This window comes from Aquarana catesbeiana, linkage group LG06, assembly GCF_042186555.1.
Source record: "Aquarana catesbeiana isolate 2022-GZ linkage group LG06, ASM4218655v1, whole genome shotgun sequence".
Lineage (NCBI taxonomy): Eukaryota > Metazoa > Chordata > Amphibia > Anura > Ranidae > Aquarana > Aquarana catesbeiana.
In genome coordinates, this window is record NC_133329.1 from 360,699,289 (window position 1) to 360,712,974 (window position 13,686).

The window sequence follows — 13,686 nt, forward strand, 5'->3', positions numbered from 1 at the left end:
CCTAAGAGCTGTTGGTGATTAAGGGAAGAGGTCGGTGAGAGAAAAACCTCTCAATAAAATAGGTGACCTGAGCCCCCTTGCCCCATTGGCCTCAGATGTTTGGCAGGACCTACACAGCCTTTACCTGTAACCACATGTAGAATGTAGGGCCCTGTGTGAGAGTGTACTCCAGGCATAAAGAGCAGTTGGCTTGTATATGGATCAGAGGGATGGAGCGAAAAGGGTCTCAATCCCACCATCCCTGCACATGTAGCAGACATGGAGGTCTGCATTGAGTGCCTGGGCAAGAAACTGGCTAAACAATTCAGCCCTTGGGTGACCCGTTTTACTGTAGGCCTCTAGCTGAAGGATTCTACCATGTTGAGAAGCTAGGGTGCACCTACAAGGAGCATGGGCATTGGGAAAGGTAAGCATTTACAATCTTCTTTCCAGTTACAGCACTTATTCCCAATTTTGTGGTGACAGAGTTATTGAAGAGTTACTTGAAGGGTTGGTTAAGGGTTATGCTTAGGATTGGTTACGGTCTACATGGAACAAGATTTTTTGTTTTCTATAGGTTGGTAAAAGGTTAAACTGTCTATCTGATTTTTACTGTTGTCTGTATCCCCATTGGGAAGGATCTCCCTCTCTTCCCATTCCAGTGCATAGTTGGCAGGTGTCTTTATGACGGACAGTCCCTTATTTTTTGTAAGTTGTTCCACATCATCTCAATGTCCTTTGGCAAGTCTTGCAAGGCAGGAGGCAGCACACAGTTTCCTATGATAGTTTAGAGGCGAAGTGCACTGAAAGTGTTTCCTGGTGCTAACAAGTGTCTTGCTAATTTATCTGGGAATGATGACTACTATATGCCTGTGATGGTGCCCATGGAAACAGGAATTTAGAGAACATTCCTCCAACAGGATCACAGACAACCATAAGAAACATGACGGAGTTTCACACCCTTCTCCAGTCTATGTAAAACTAAAAATGAAAAAGGTTGGCTGGAGTTCCACTTTGAGTGTTACATTTATGGGTTCCGATCACTACTATGCCAATAGTACTTTGCCAAAAGGAACGTACTCCCCAATCCTGCCAGCCGTTTTGTGCCCGGGGTATCAATCAAATGGGCATATTGGAAAACCTATCCCTTTATGCTTTTTGTTCACCCTGATATAAGTGGCTTCCCTGTTGGATTGTCTGTACTTCATTTAGCACTTGGCAGGAGAGCACACAGGTCTTAGAGGAATGCAGTTTGACCATTATATTACTTTCAGTCTATGAAATTTCCATAACCTGATCGATGCCTTGGCTGAAGTCATGTGGGAATAAAAGTTGCCTTTTTTTCTTGCAGTAAATGAACTAGTAAATGAAAGAAGTGAAACCTCCAAAGAAGCACACCCTGACACCTGCTATTGCCTTAACAGGGAACTTTAGTCAAAACAAGAGTCACCATCACCCACCAGTTTTCAGCTCTTACATCAATTACAACTGATTTTACTACTGATTACTATCACTGCTTGCGTCATCCCAATCTGTTCAAATCTGCAATAGCGTTTGCTATGTAGAATATCTGTATAAACCATTGTGTCACAAAGCGGGCTATAGGAGTTTTGCAGAGCTGAATTCTCATGTGGATTATCAGCCTTACTGCCAAGCTGTGCATTTTATAATGGGATTTAGTGCTTTGCTAGTCATCCTACGCACGATGACTAGCAAAACTTAAACAGATTGTATAGTGAATTCCTTGAAAAATTCTTAGTGGTATGAAGGTACAATATAGTGCTAGATCCATGTTGGAAAACCTAGGGCAGCCTTTTTCAACCAGGGTGGCTTCAGGTGTCTTCAGGGGGGCCTTGGCACAATGCCTAAAAATTTCCCAAAAATTGCATACAAGCCAGCAGGGGGATGAAGCCTGGCTTTTATAGTTACACCAAGCATCAAGCTTCTGGTTTTCATTGTGCACTATTACAACCTTCTAGCTGCTGGTGTTGTAACAACCAGTGATGTCCATGGTTGATAATGAGGACATTGTGCACCTACACAGCAGCCTTGTTTGCCCCTCCTCTGCACCTCTCCATCAGTACTGGGTTCACATTAGCTGAGTGGGGGAAAGAAACTGAAGAAGAGAAACATTGGAATACTAGTCAGTACCAGTGTGCAAAGGTATGTTCGCTTTGGAAGAACAAATCACCCCTGGGTGTCCTACATGCGTGGATGTTGCTGTATTATGTAAAAAAAAAACTAGTAGTTTCGTTTTTTTACATTTTAGAATGGGGTGCCTCAAGATTGTGCAGAATTTTAAACAGTGCCTTGACTGTAAAATAGGTTGAACAAACACTGCCCTAGGGGTTTGTCTGCCCATTCCCAGAATCTGCTCTGCTCAGAGGTTCCATATGGGGTATTCTCGGAATGTTTAGCCATATGGGATGTATTGACCTGCGGATGAGATCTCTGTAATACTGTCTTCCTCTGAAAAAGTTGACTTTCTTTCAATAAAATGCATTAGGACACTTTAGGGTTTATTTACTAAAGGAAAACAGACTACAAGTGCACTTGGAAGCGCAGTAGCTGTAGATCTGAGGGGGACATGCAAGGAAAATAAAAAACAGCATTTTTGCTTGCACATGATTGGATGATAGAAATCAGCAGAGCTTCCCCTCATTTCAGATCTTCCCCTCAGATCTACAGGACCGCACCTTCAAGTGCACAGTGGATTTGCCTTTGTAAGTCAATCCCAGAGTGTTCAGATTGTAACAGTAACCTGTTTTTGATGGTACAAGTCCGCATGACTGTACTGCTTGGTGCCTGATCTCACAACCTGTAATAAAGAATTCTACCATTGTCACCCTTAAAGTACCTGACATGGATAGGTTCACTTTTGTAACATGTTACATGTTACACCCGTAAAATACAGCACTTGTCCGCACTCCCTGATCCCCCCCCCCCCCCTCCAATGACAGCAAATAGGGGAGGTTCTCCCCACCCCTGCTGTCACTATTTAAAAACATATGAATGTATTACAAGTATCATCAGCCACTGCAGCAGACAGCTTGCAGTTCTCAATGAGGGCGCTGGTGAAATACTCCGCCATATTGTGTCACCTTTTCCTAATGGCCTGAGGCCTGGCTCCTCCATATTCCCAGCCTGAGGCCTGTTATACAGAATAATAGAATGTCCAGTCCAAAATCCTGTCCAATGTTTTACTGCAACATTTTGTCATTTACTCTAGCACATGACATTTCTTCTTCTTTACAGTAACGCGACTCATTGAACAGTGGTATTAAGTGTAGAACAATACACCTCTATTACATGAATTTGTGACAGGACAGTAGTTTCTTAGTGCAGAACACTCAATACCATCACAGTCATCTTCCCTGTATGTTACAGTCTCTTCCACAGGTGATCCTCACACATGGGGTGCTCCTCACTTAAGCCCCAAGGCTGTCCTAAACCAGCGGTCTTCAAACTATGGCCCTCCAGTTGTTCAGGAACTACAATTCCCATCATGCCTAGTCATGTCTGTGAATGTCAGGGTTTTACAATGCCTCATGAAACGTGTAGTTTCACAAAAACTGGAGGGCCGTAGTTTGGAGATACCTACCCTAAACAAAGCCACAGGACCTGCTAACTGAGGGGTGACAAGGTTTCTCTTTCTGTCCCCAGTGTCCTCATCGACCACCATGGTAGTTCATCCTGCAGAGGGATCTTTCTTTCTCCTCCAGCACAGCACTACTTCTTGCTGATCAGGAGGTCTGACACCCATACCCTAAGAACCCTGGGCCCCACCCACAGCGGGCATAGAAAGGGGTACCCACTGCATCCCTAAAAGGGCACTACACCGGCCAACACTCCTAATAAAAAAAAAGAATACAAAATAACTGATAACAGATGAAAGGTTACCAAAATAGCAGTCTTAAATTGGCCATACACTGATCAAAATTTGACCGGTTCAGCAAGGACAGTCCGAATTTTGATCAGTATGTGGCCGTCCCTGCTCAACACAAGACAATCTTTTGCTCAACTTCTGTCAAAAGGACACAATGCACAAATTTCAAGGATTGGGTTCCGCGGTCATTCCTCCATCCACACAAATGAGGTAGTAAGCGATAGTAATCTGAACAAAAGATAACTAACCAAAATAAAAGTGTTAAACTGAAAAACACGTATGTAGTGTAGGAGTCTATGTGGTCTGCCTGACAGTTTAGCGTGAGAAACCACAACTATGCCATTACTATGAATAATAAAGTTTGTTTTGAAATGATGACATGGGTTGCTGGGAAGACCTTGAGCACTTTCTACATTTGCAAAGTCTTCAAAAAATACCTTGCAGAAGATTAAATTTCTATTTGTAAATCGTTAACTTGCTATTAACAAAACTAAACATTTCAGTTTGGGAGTGTAATAATTCAGTTACTTTAAATGCTTGTTTACTTAGTTCTCTTTCATTTTGTATTTCAGGAGAATAGTGGTTATTGCAAAACAAGATAATGAGCCATTTGGATTTGAAATTCAGGTAATATAGAATAACATCAATTTTCTTTTTGTTGACAGTCACATAAATATTACATATTTGGATGCTTTGCAAGCGTTTGCACTGAGCCCTTCAGCTGAATTTTTGGTATGCCAAGAATCAAGGATCACTTAATAAGCTTCAGGAGCATGCAGGGAATGTCCCGGCTTGGTTTTGTCATCTATAATAATCAGTGCATTAAAACATCTTTATCTGTGAAAAGGATTCAAACCTGCTCCCCTTAGATCTTAACACAATGTGTGGGCAATCAATGGAAAAACACTTTTAAGCTGGTTATGAAACAAGAGATAAGAGAGGATGGGTATTATGCAACTTCTCTATTAGCACTGCATTCAAAAACACCAATGTAAAATATTGCAGCTTAGCAGTCGTTAGATGTGGTGACTGCATTCGTTTTCACTTTTTAGGCTAAGAATATTTTCAGCAGCTACAGAAAATGCCTGTTGATTTTGCCAGATAGAAATGCAGTGTCCTTGTCATTTCTTGTGAGCTTAAATCAATACCCACAAAACTGTATCTATCTTGTCTAAACTACTATTCCCATCATAGTTACATAGTTAGTAAGGTTGAATAAAGACAACAGTCCATCCAGTTCAACCTGTGTGGGTACGTGTGTGTAGAAAATCATTTTCCATATCCACATATATTGTTTTCGCTAAGATGCACGTCCAAGAGTCTTTTAAAACTAACCATACTTCCTGCCAACACCACCGATTGTGGAAGAGAGTTCCATATTCTTACCACTCCGACAGTGAAAAACCCCCTACGCAGCTTAGGGTTAAACCGCTTCTCTTCCAGTCTCATCATATGGCCCCATGTCCTCTTACACTCCCTGGGACTGAAAAGTTTCATACTTACACTGGGATCACCGTTGACATATTTGTATATTGCTATCAATCATATCTCCTCTCAAGCGTCTCTTCTCCAGGGAGAATACATTTGCCATGTAATGGAGATTAACAAAGGCAGACAGGTTTGAAGTTCATAGAAGAAATTAGCCTGCAACCCTGTACATTCCACGTCCCAAATTCTTTATTAGGCTACATTAAAAGCAGCACAAAATAGTTAACATGTTTCGACCATGACGGCCTTCTTCAAAGGTTTGAGGAGGGCCGTCATGGCCGAAACATGTTAGCTTTTTTGTGCGGCTTTTAATGTAGCCTAAACAAGAATTTGGAACTTGGGTTGCTGGCTAATTTCTTCTATGGATTGATGCCTTGGGAGCACCCACTCCAGCCATGACCAACGGCCCTCAGCAATCTATGTGGTAACAGATCAATTAAGATAAAGTTTCTTCAGGTTTGAAGTTGAGCCTGTGTGACAACCATAACTTCTCTGATAAATACAATAGAGCTTTGAATGTAGGCATGACGGGACAAGAAGTGTTTTTCATATATTAAGGCCAATTGTCTATCGCATGCAGACAGATACATCACATATTTGCATGTCTTAACTCAGCTAGTATCCCTGATGAAGCACTAGTTGGGGAAAAACTGGTTTGGCTATAATATGTAGGTCTGTAAAGTGCCTGCTTTATTAAGATGACAATCAGCTTGTTTGGGAACCTTTATCCTATCATGGGGGGGTTGAGCAAAATAATTCCCTACGGAATCTCTCTTTATAGTTACAGTGGGGTCGATTTATTAATAAGCTGTTCACTTTGCAAGGAAAGTTGCAATTTCTAAGGGAATTTTCCCCAGAGCTTAGTGAATGTGGTGAAGTTTTACGTTGCAAATAATACCCAATCACAATCACATGCAAAGAAAAGATAAGAAAACAAGTTTTTGTTTGCATACGATGAAAGTCAGCAAAACTTGACCTCATTTGTTAAGCTCTGGGACAAATTCACTTGCAAAGTTCGGCTTACCTTTCAAAGTAAACAGCCTATTTGTCTAGTAAACCAACCCCTGAGTGTACAGGTGGATTATTGGGCAGGTCATTTTTCTTTTTTTTGTATGTCAATAGCCTAAAAAAGAAGTACCGTACTTTCCCAAATCATATTGGATCCCATTTACTTTCTCACAGAAGGTCTGTAGGTGGGGCCTTGAATAAGATACCAGCTCAGGAGGAACCACACATACACACACATACACACACATACACACACACACACACACACACACACACACACACACACTAGACATGTGCGCCGTCAATAAATTTGTTTAGTTTCGTTCCGTTTTGTATTAAAATTAATTCATAATTCATGTCCGAAATCCAATTTGGATTCGTACGAAATACGAATTTTCGTTAGGTTTGTAAACTTTTCGTAACAATAACGAAAGTTCGTCATAATAAATATATCATTATGAGGGGCTCCCACCATCCCTGTGCTGTGCTGACTTCCTGGGTTTTTAACTTTTAGGTTCGTTAACTTTTCGTAACAATGAGGAATGTTTGTTATGATAAATGTATCCGAAGTTCGTAAATGAAATTTCGTATTGTACAAAATTCGTATGCATAAAAATTCGTATTTCGGATCCTCACAAATGTACGAATTTCCGGAAATTCGTACGAATTTCCGATTCGTATGAAACTAATCGCACATGTCTAACACACACACACACACAAATACACACGGTCTTCAGCACCTAAGTAGTTTAATAGTGATAGTTCAGCATTATTGTAATAACAATGGAGGAACTTTATGCATATTAGAGGACAAAATTGTTTCAGCTCCGTGTAGTGTAATTCATGGTAGTATTACCAGAGGATGGCCTCTGCTGGAGGGGTGGCGGTATCTTGTATAAACACAACTGTACTGGCTCACTAGGAGGAATCCTCATAAAGTTCTTACAGGACCGGAGAGTGTTCCTTATACTGTCCCTACTCTCCAAGAGCTTTTCTCTGTACTAAGCACTGTCCCTTAACCAGTGGGCTCCTTGACTTGACCTGTCATTCAATCAAAGTGCACCTGAATGACGTGGGATCCCCTATTTAACCACTTGCCCTCCGGAAGATTTACCCCCTTCATGAAACACCTTTTTTTGTGATATGGTTACTTTAACTGACAATTGCGCTGTCATGTGACACTGTACCCAAAAAAAAATGTCCTTTATTTCCCACAAATAGAGCTTTCTTTTGGTGGTGTTTATTCACCTCTGCGGTTTTTATCTTTTTGCGCTAGAGACAAAAAAAGACCGTCAATTTTGAAAAAAAAAACAATATTTACTTTCTGCTGTAAACCAAAACACATCCAGTAAAAAAATTGAAAAAAAAAATCAAATTTCTTCATCATTTTAGACCAATATTTATTCTGCTACATATTTTTGGCTAAAAAAATCGTAATAAGAGTATATTGATTGGTTTAAGCAGAAGTTATAGCGTCTACAAACGATGGGATATTTTTATTTGTTTTATTTAAATTTTTTTAATAGTAATGGCGGCGATCAGCGACATATAGCGGGACTACGATATTGCGGCAGTTAAAAACGATCACACTAAGTTACACTTTTGACACTTTTTGGGAACAATGACACTAATATAGTGATCAGTGTGAAAAAATATGCACTGTCACTGTACTAATGATACTGGCTGGGAAGGGGTTAACATTAGGGGTGATCAAAGGGTTAACTGTGTGCCTAGCAGGTGTTTTCTTACTGTGGGAGGTGCTTGTACTATGGGAAGGTATTGATCCATGTCCCTACAGTGCAGTAACACAGGATCCATGCCTTCTGTACTGACAGAATGGTGATTTGCCTTGTTTACATTGTCAGACTGCCGCTCTCCCTCTGTACCGAAGGATCGGTGCCGGCGGACATCGAGTCTGTAGTACCTGCCGATCAGCTCCCGCTGTGTATAATCACAGCAGGAGCAGGCCACCGGCATCGGCAGACCCACTAACACATATCCTCTCCTCTCCCAAAGCTCCCCCAGCACATATCACCTTACCCAACCCCCCCAAATTAAAAGATGCTGAGTCCTCTCCCCGCAGCGTCCCTCTGTCCCCTCCTTGCGGCATGCCTCTGTCCCCTCCCTGCGGTGTCCCTCTGTCCCGTCCCTGCGGCATGCCTCTGTCGCCTCCCTGCAGTGTCCCTCTGTACCCTCCCTACAGCATCCCTCTGTCCTCTTCCCACAGCTTTCCACTGTCCTCGTCGCCAGAGCATCCCTCTGTCCTCTTCCCACGGCGTCCCTCTGTCTCCTTCCCACGGTGTCCCTCTGTCTGCTTCCCACGGCGTCCCTCTGTCTGCTTCCCACGGCGTCCCTCTGTCTGCTTCCCACGGCATCCCTCTGTCCTCTTCCCACGGCGTCCCTCTGTCCTCTTCCCACGGCGTCCCTCTGTCCCCTTCCCATGGCGTCTCTCTGTCCCCTTCCCACGGTGTCCCTCTGTCCCCTTCCCACGGTGTCCCTCTGTTCTCCTCCCATGAAGATGACAGGACGGGTCTTAAAAAGGAAGGGGTGTAGTCTTGACAAGAAGGGGTATTTAAATTAGGGGGTGCGCGAATTTAGTCAGGCCTAGGGCAGCACAAAACCTAAATACACCACTGCCCCTCATCATAACAAATGTGTGCCGAGGAAGAGAAGGGACGCGTCTGACCAGGTCTGTTAGCTTACAAAGTGAGGTGGTCAGCAGTGACGGCCTGTTCATTAGGAGTGCCCGGGCACCACCCCCTCTCTCCACTTCACCCTCCTATATGCAATGGAGAGATTCATGCATAGCATGAATCTATCCATGGCCGCCGCCACCACCCCCTATTCATGCGTCCAGCCCCTTTCAGGGCACCAGGTGCATGAATTACAGCCCCTGGTGGTTTTCCTTACAGTACCAGTGTTTTCTTTTTAAGCACCGGAGGCTCTAATAGGCTTCAAAGTCAGGGGGGCCCGGGTCACAGAGGATGCGTCCGGAGCCCACCCAGGTATGTTACAGCAGCGAATGAATATTTGCTGTTGAAACACTGATCCTCAATCCGGCCAATCAGAAGCGGGTGTGAGACCCGTTTTCCGATAGGCCGCCGCCGTGATGACCCGGAGAACGGGAGGCTGCAGGAGAACAGCAGGAAAACGGCAGGGGAAACTGTTGGTGATGGGGTCAGACTCTGTTGTCTATTGATCTGCACAGTCATTTATTACAGAGAAGGTCTTGGAGGACTTTTGATTCCTTCAGTTCCTTCTCATCATACCTTGTATGATGAGAAGGAACTATATTGTATTATATGGTCTCTTTGGGTTCCAACTTCCAAGCCTTATTACATAGAAGCCATGGTTTTCAAAAGCTGTACTTATTGTAGCCAAGAAGAAAAAGAACGAAACATCGGTATGCAGTTTGGAATAAATAACTCTATAATATTAGACTATATGTGTACTATACATCAGTGGTTCTGGATGTACATTTGACTGATGGGGCTAAGGAAATGATTTGCATGGCTCCGCCCACTTTCCTAAAAAAAGGAAATAATCTTCTTTGTTTGGATATGAGATCAATAAAAAATGTGGATACTTCTGTTCTATGAATGCTTTGCTGTACTATGCATTGATTGGATTAGAGGGCTTTTTGATTCCTTTAGTCCCTTCTCAGTATAGCCTGTATGGTTATAATACAGGCATACCCCACTTTTAAGTACACAATGGGCTTTATTTACTAAAGCTGTAAAGTGCAAAATCAGGCTCACTTCTGCATAGAAACCAATGAGCTTCCAGGTTTTATTACCAAAGCTTAATTGAAGAAGCTGGGGTTAGAAGCTCATTGGTTTCTATGCAAAAGTGAGGCTGATTTTGCACTTCCCAGCTTTAGTAAATAAACCCCATTGCGTACTTAAAAGTGGGGTATGTCTGTATCTCACAGTGTATTATCACAATTACACCATTATATAAAATTATATAAAATAAATAACTGATGTATGGTTATGAGATTACACTGTTTTTTATGTCAAAAGTTTTTTTTTTTAAAAAAAAAACAATAACTTGTCATTCAGATTTCACATTGAGCCATGTCTAACATTGATTCAAAAGTTTTATTTCTGTATTTGCTGTAGCAGTCATATTAACATGTTAGAAAACGAAGGTAATTTATGGGTTTTTTAATAGGCACAAGTATTCAAGACTATAAACTAAATGCCACTGTTTGCTTTTTAGACGTACAAATTACAGTATGAAAACGGCTCAGACATGAGGACCTATGTTTGCAAAGTGCATGAAAATAGTCCATCCAGTAAGGCTGGTTTGAAAGCAGGTACGTTTTTCTTTTTTTTGTATTTTTTTTTTTTTTTTAAATCAGAAAAGGTTTATTGAGGAAACTAAATTAAGGAAACTAAACTAAGTTGTATCCAAAACAACAAAATAAATTTCACAGTTCCCAAGTCAGTTATGACATAGCTTTATACAGAAGAGCACTACTAACAACATCCATAAAACCGCACATTGTTGAGCATTGGTACAAGCATAGCAGATGAGTGAGATCATATAACAAAATGTAAAAACATCACTGCATATCTTCAAAAGAGACATCATTTGAATTGCACAGCATGCATTACAAATTAGAGCAATAACCTGTCCACCACTGAGTCTAGAGGGCTTAGTCCCAGTGGGGTTGATTTACTAAAACTGGAGAGTGCAAAATCTGGTGTAGCTCTGCATAGAAACCAATAAGCTTCCAGTTTTTTTTTGTCAAAGCTTAACAAGCTGAAGTTAGAAGCTGATTGGCTACTATGAGCTGCACCAGATTTTGCACTCTCCAGTTTTAGTAAATCAACCCCAGATTGTCCAACCAAGGGGAACAGACTTTCTAGAATTTGCCCGCACATCCCCAATGTTGATAAAACGGAAAATTGAACATCAAATACTTCCTGCAATTTTCCTTTCCTGACTGGCTGCATGTCGGCACACACATGGGTAATGGCCCCGCCCACCCCCACAATGATAGGACGTTTAACTCATAAATTTTAGCACCTGAGCCAGCACCACGTTCTGTAACTAGCACTCCGAATGGGTGGGCAGGTGTGCTGACATGGAGCCAGTCAGGAAAGGAAAATTGCCGTATTTGATATGAAATTTTCCGTTTTCCTGACAGCTCCATGTCAGCACACACATGGGAAATAACTAGAGAAAATACAGGTCGGGTGTTCATTAACAGAACAATTTTAATCACTATGACAAAGAGCCTATGACTCTGGGCCCAACTCCACCGTAGTTAAGGCAGCTGGTTCAATACAAGTGAGTAAGGAAGGTCTTGATGACCAAGTGGCCACCTTGCAGGTAGTTTCCATAGACAGACCCTTCGCTGCTGCCCAGAATGTAGAAATACTGAAAGTAGCATGCTCCCTGATGTCATCAGGCAATGCCAACCCCTTCACTTATAGGCCAAGGTTATAGCTTTAACTATCCATGAAGTGGTTAGCCTGCTGAATGCTTTGAGCCCTTGCTTGATCCTGTTAGAAACAGAAAGAGGTGAACTGAAGACCCTAGGGAGGATGTGACCTCTATAGGAGTTTCAGGTTCTCCGTTGAAGAAGACCAAGTTGGGTATCTCAGACTGAGAAGAATGTCGACATGCATCCTAGCAGTGGAACTAGAACCACTCTATCTGCATAAAAAGGTTGTGAATGGCTCCTTGCAGGCCAGGGCTGCCATCTCTGACATACCTCCAAACTTTTTGAGATGGGAACGAGGGAGACCTACTAGCAAAAGTATGTAGGCATAGGACCCCATGCCAAGCCCCCTTAACGGAGAATGAACCCCCCAAAAAAAGATAATTAAAACCCACAAGTGCTTTTTTTTTTTTTTTTTACAACTATTCCTTTATATTGGCTTTTGAAATATACAGGTGCAGCAATTTATAAAATGAATGGAAGGTTTAGCACTGGGAGACACTTTTTGAAAGATAAATAGTGCATTTTCTATACAACTATACAGATCAGACCAAAATGAGGGACATGAGCACATTGGTGTTTTTCAGTGATGGTGAAGGGATTTTGCTGTTCACGCCTTGATATCAAGATTCACATCAGGATTTCATTTTAACTAATTTTTCACCTTTGATGGACTTTTTACTATATATTGCATATTTGATTTATATATATCTTTTTCATTTTTTTGGCATCACATATCATGTTATGTTTGCACAATTATTATTGAACACTATTATTCTCTATTGGCTTTAGTTTCAATAATTTTATTCATTTATGTTTGATTCACATAGGTAGGCTGGTTATCATATACTTGAATGTATTATTTGTGGTCTACACTGAATTTTTATGCACTATTAGTTTTTTTTCACAATTATTTAGTGCTCCCCTTATCCCTTCTTTTCATTCATGCATTGATGAATTCATTCATCTTGTTTAGGGTGTAGCTGCTTTATTTTAATACAATTTTTTATTGTTACATTTTTTTGGCGCGGAATTGTTCATTATTAATTCACAAAATGAGGGACAAATGAGGAGGAAAGAGGGACAGAGGGACATTGCACCAAATCAGGCACAGTCCCTCGAAATCAGGGACAGTTGGGAGCTATGATCTCTGAGACTATCCATGCAAAGGAGATTGTGACAAAAAAGGCCGCTTATAAGGTTAGGCGCCATAGGGACATATTTTGTGAGAACGTATCCGAAGCCAGAAAGCCCAGGACCACGGGTAGGTCCCATTTAGGGAAGCAAAGTTTTCTAAGAGGCTTTAACCTCAGGACCGAGGACCCAATCCCTGTGAAGGCATACAGGGCAGAAACATGACCCTTAAGAGTACTAAGACTTGGGTTTATATCTAGGCCTTTTTGGAGAAGGACCAAACTATTACTTATTTGGGGAGAGGAAGGAGAGAAGCCTTGGGTGGAAGCAAAGTCCTGGAACTTGATCCGCACTTATTGTAAGTTGCAATAGAGCTCGGTTTTCTACACTTTAGCAGGGTACCAATTACAGCATTTGAACAGTTTGCCTTGATCAGCCTCTGCCTTCAAAAATCCAAGCCTGCACCCACCGCCTCTGAGGAGATGGATAAAGCACTGGACCCTGAGACGGCAGACCCAGGGATACTGGAATTGACTTTGGTGGCTTCAAATCAGTAGACACAGAAGAACCACAGACGTTTGGGCCAGTTGGGGATTACTGACAGAACTGTGACTTTCCCCCTTATCAGTCTTCTGAGAAAGTTGAAGATTAGCTGTATCGGTGGAAAGGCATATGCAGTCTGAAAAGACCACGCTGCTGTCAGATCAACTGTCGCTGCTACCTCTGGGCAAAGTAGATT

General features: G+C 41.9%; 1 protein-coding gene across 1 annotated transcript in view; it reads left to right on the forward strand.

Moving 5' to 3' along the window:
* CYTIP (cytohesin 1 interacting protein) overlaps nucleotides 1–13,686 on the forward strand; it is a 55,639-nt gene that overhangs the window by 19,949 nt on the left and 22,004 nt on the right. Inside the window, exons 3-4 of the mRNA XM_073634127.1 lie at nucleotides 4,438–4,492; nucleotides 10,583–10,679. Of these exons, the coding sequence (XP_073490228.1) occupies nucleotides 4,438–4,492; nucleotides 10,583–10,679 (152 nt within the window). The remainder of the gene's footprint in view (nucleotides 1–4,437; nucleotides 4,493–10,582; nucleotides 10,680–13,686) is intronic.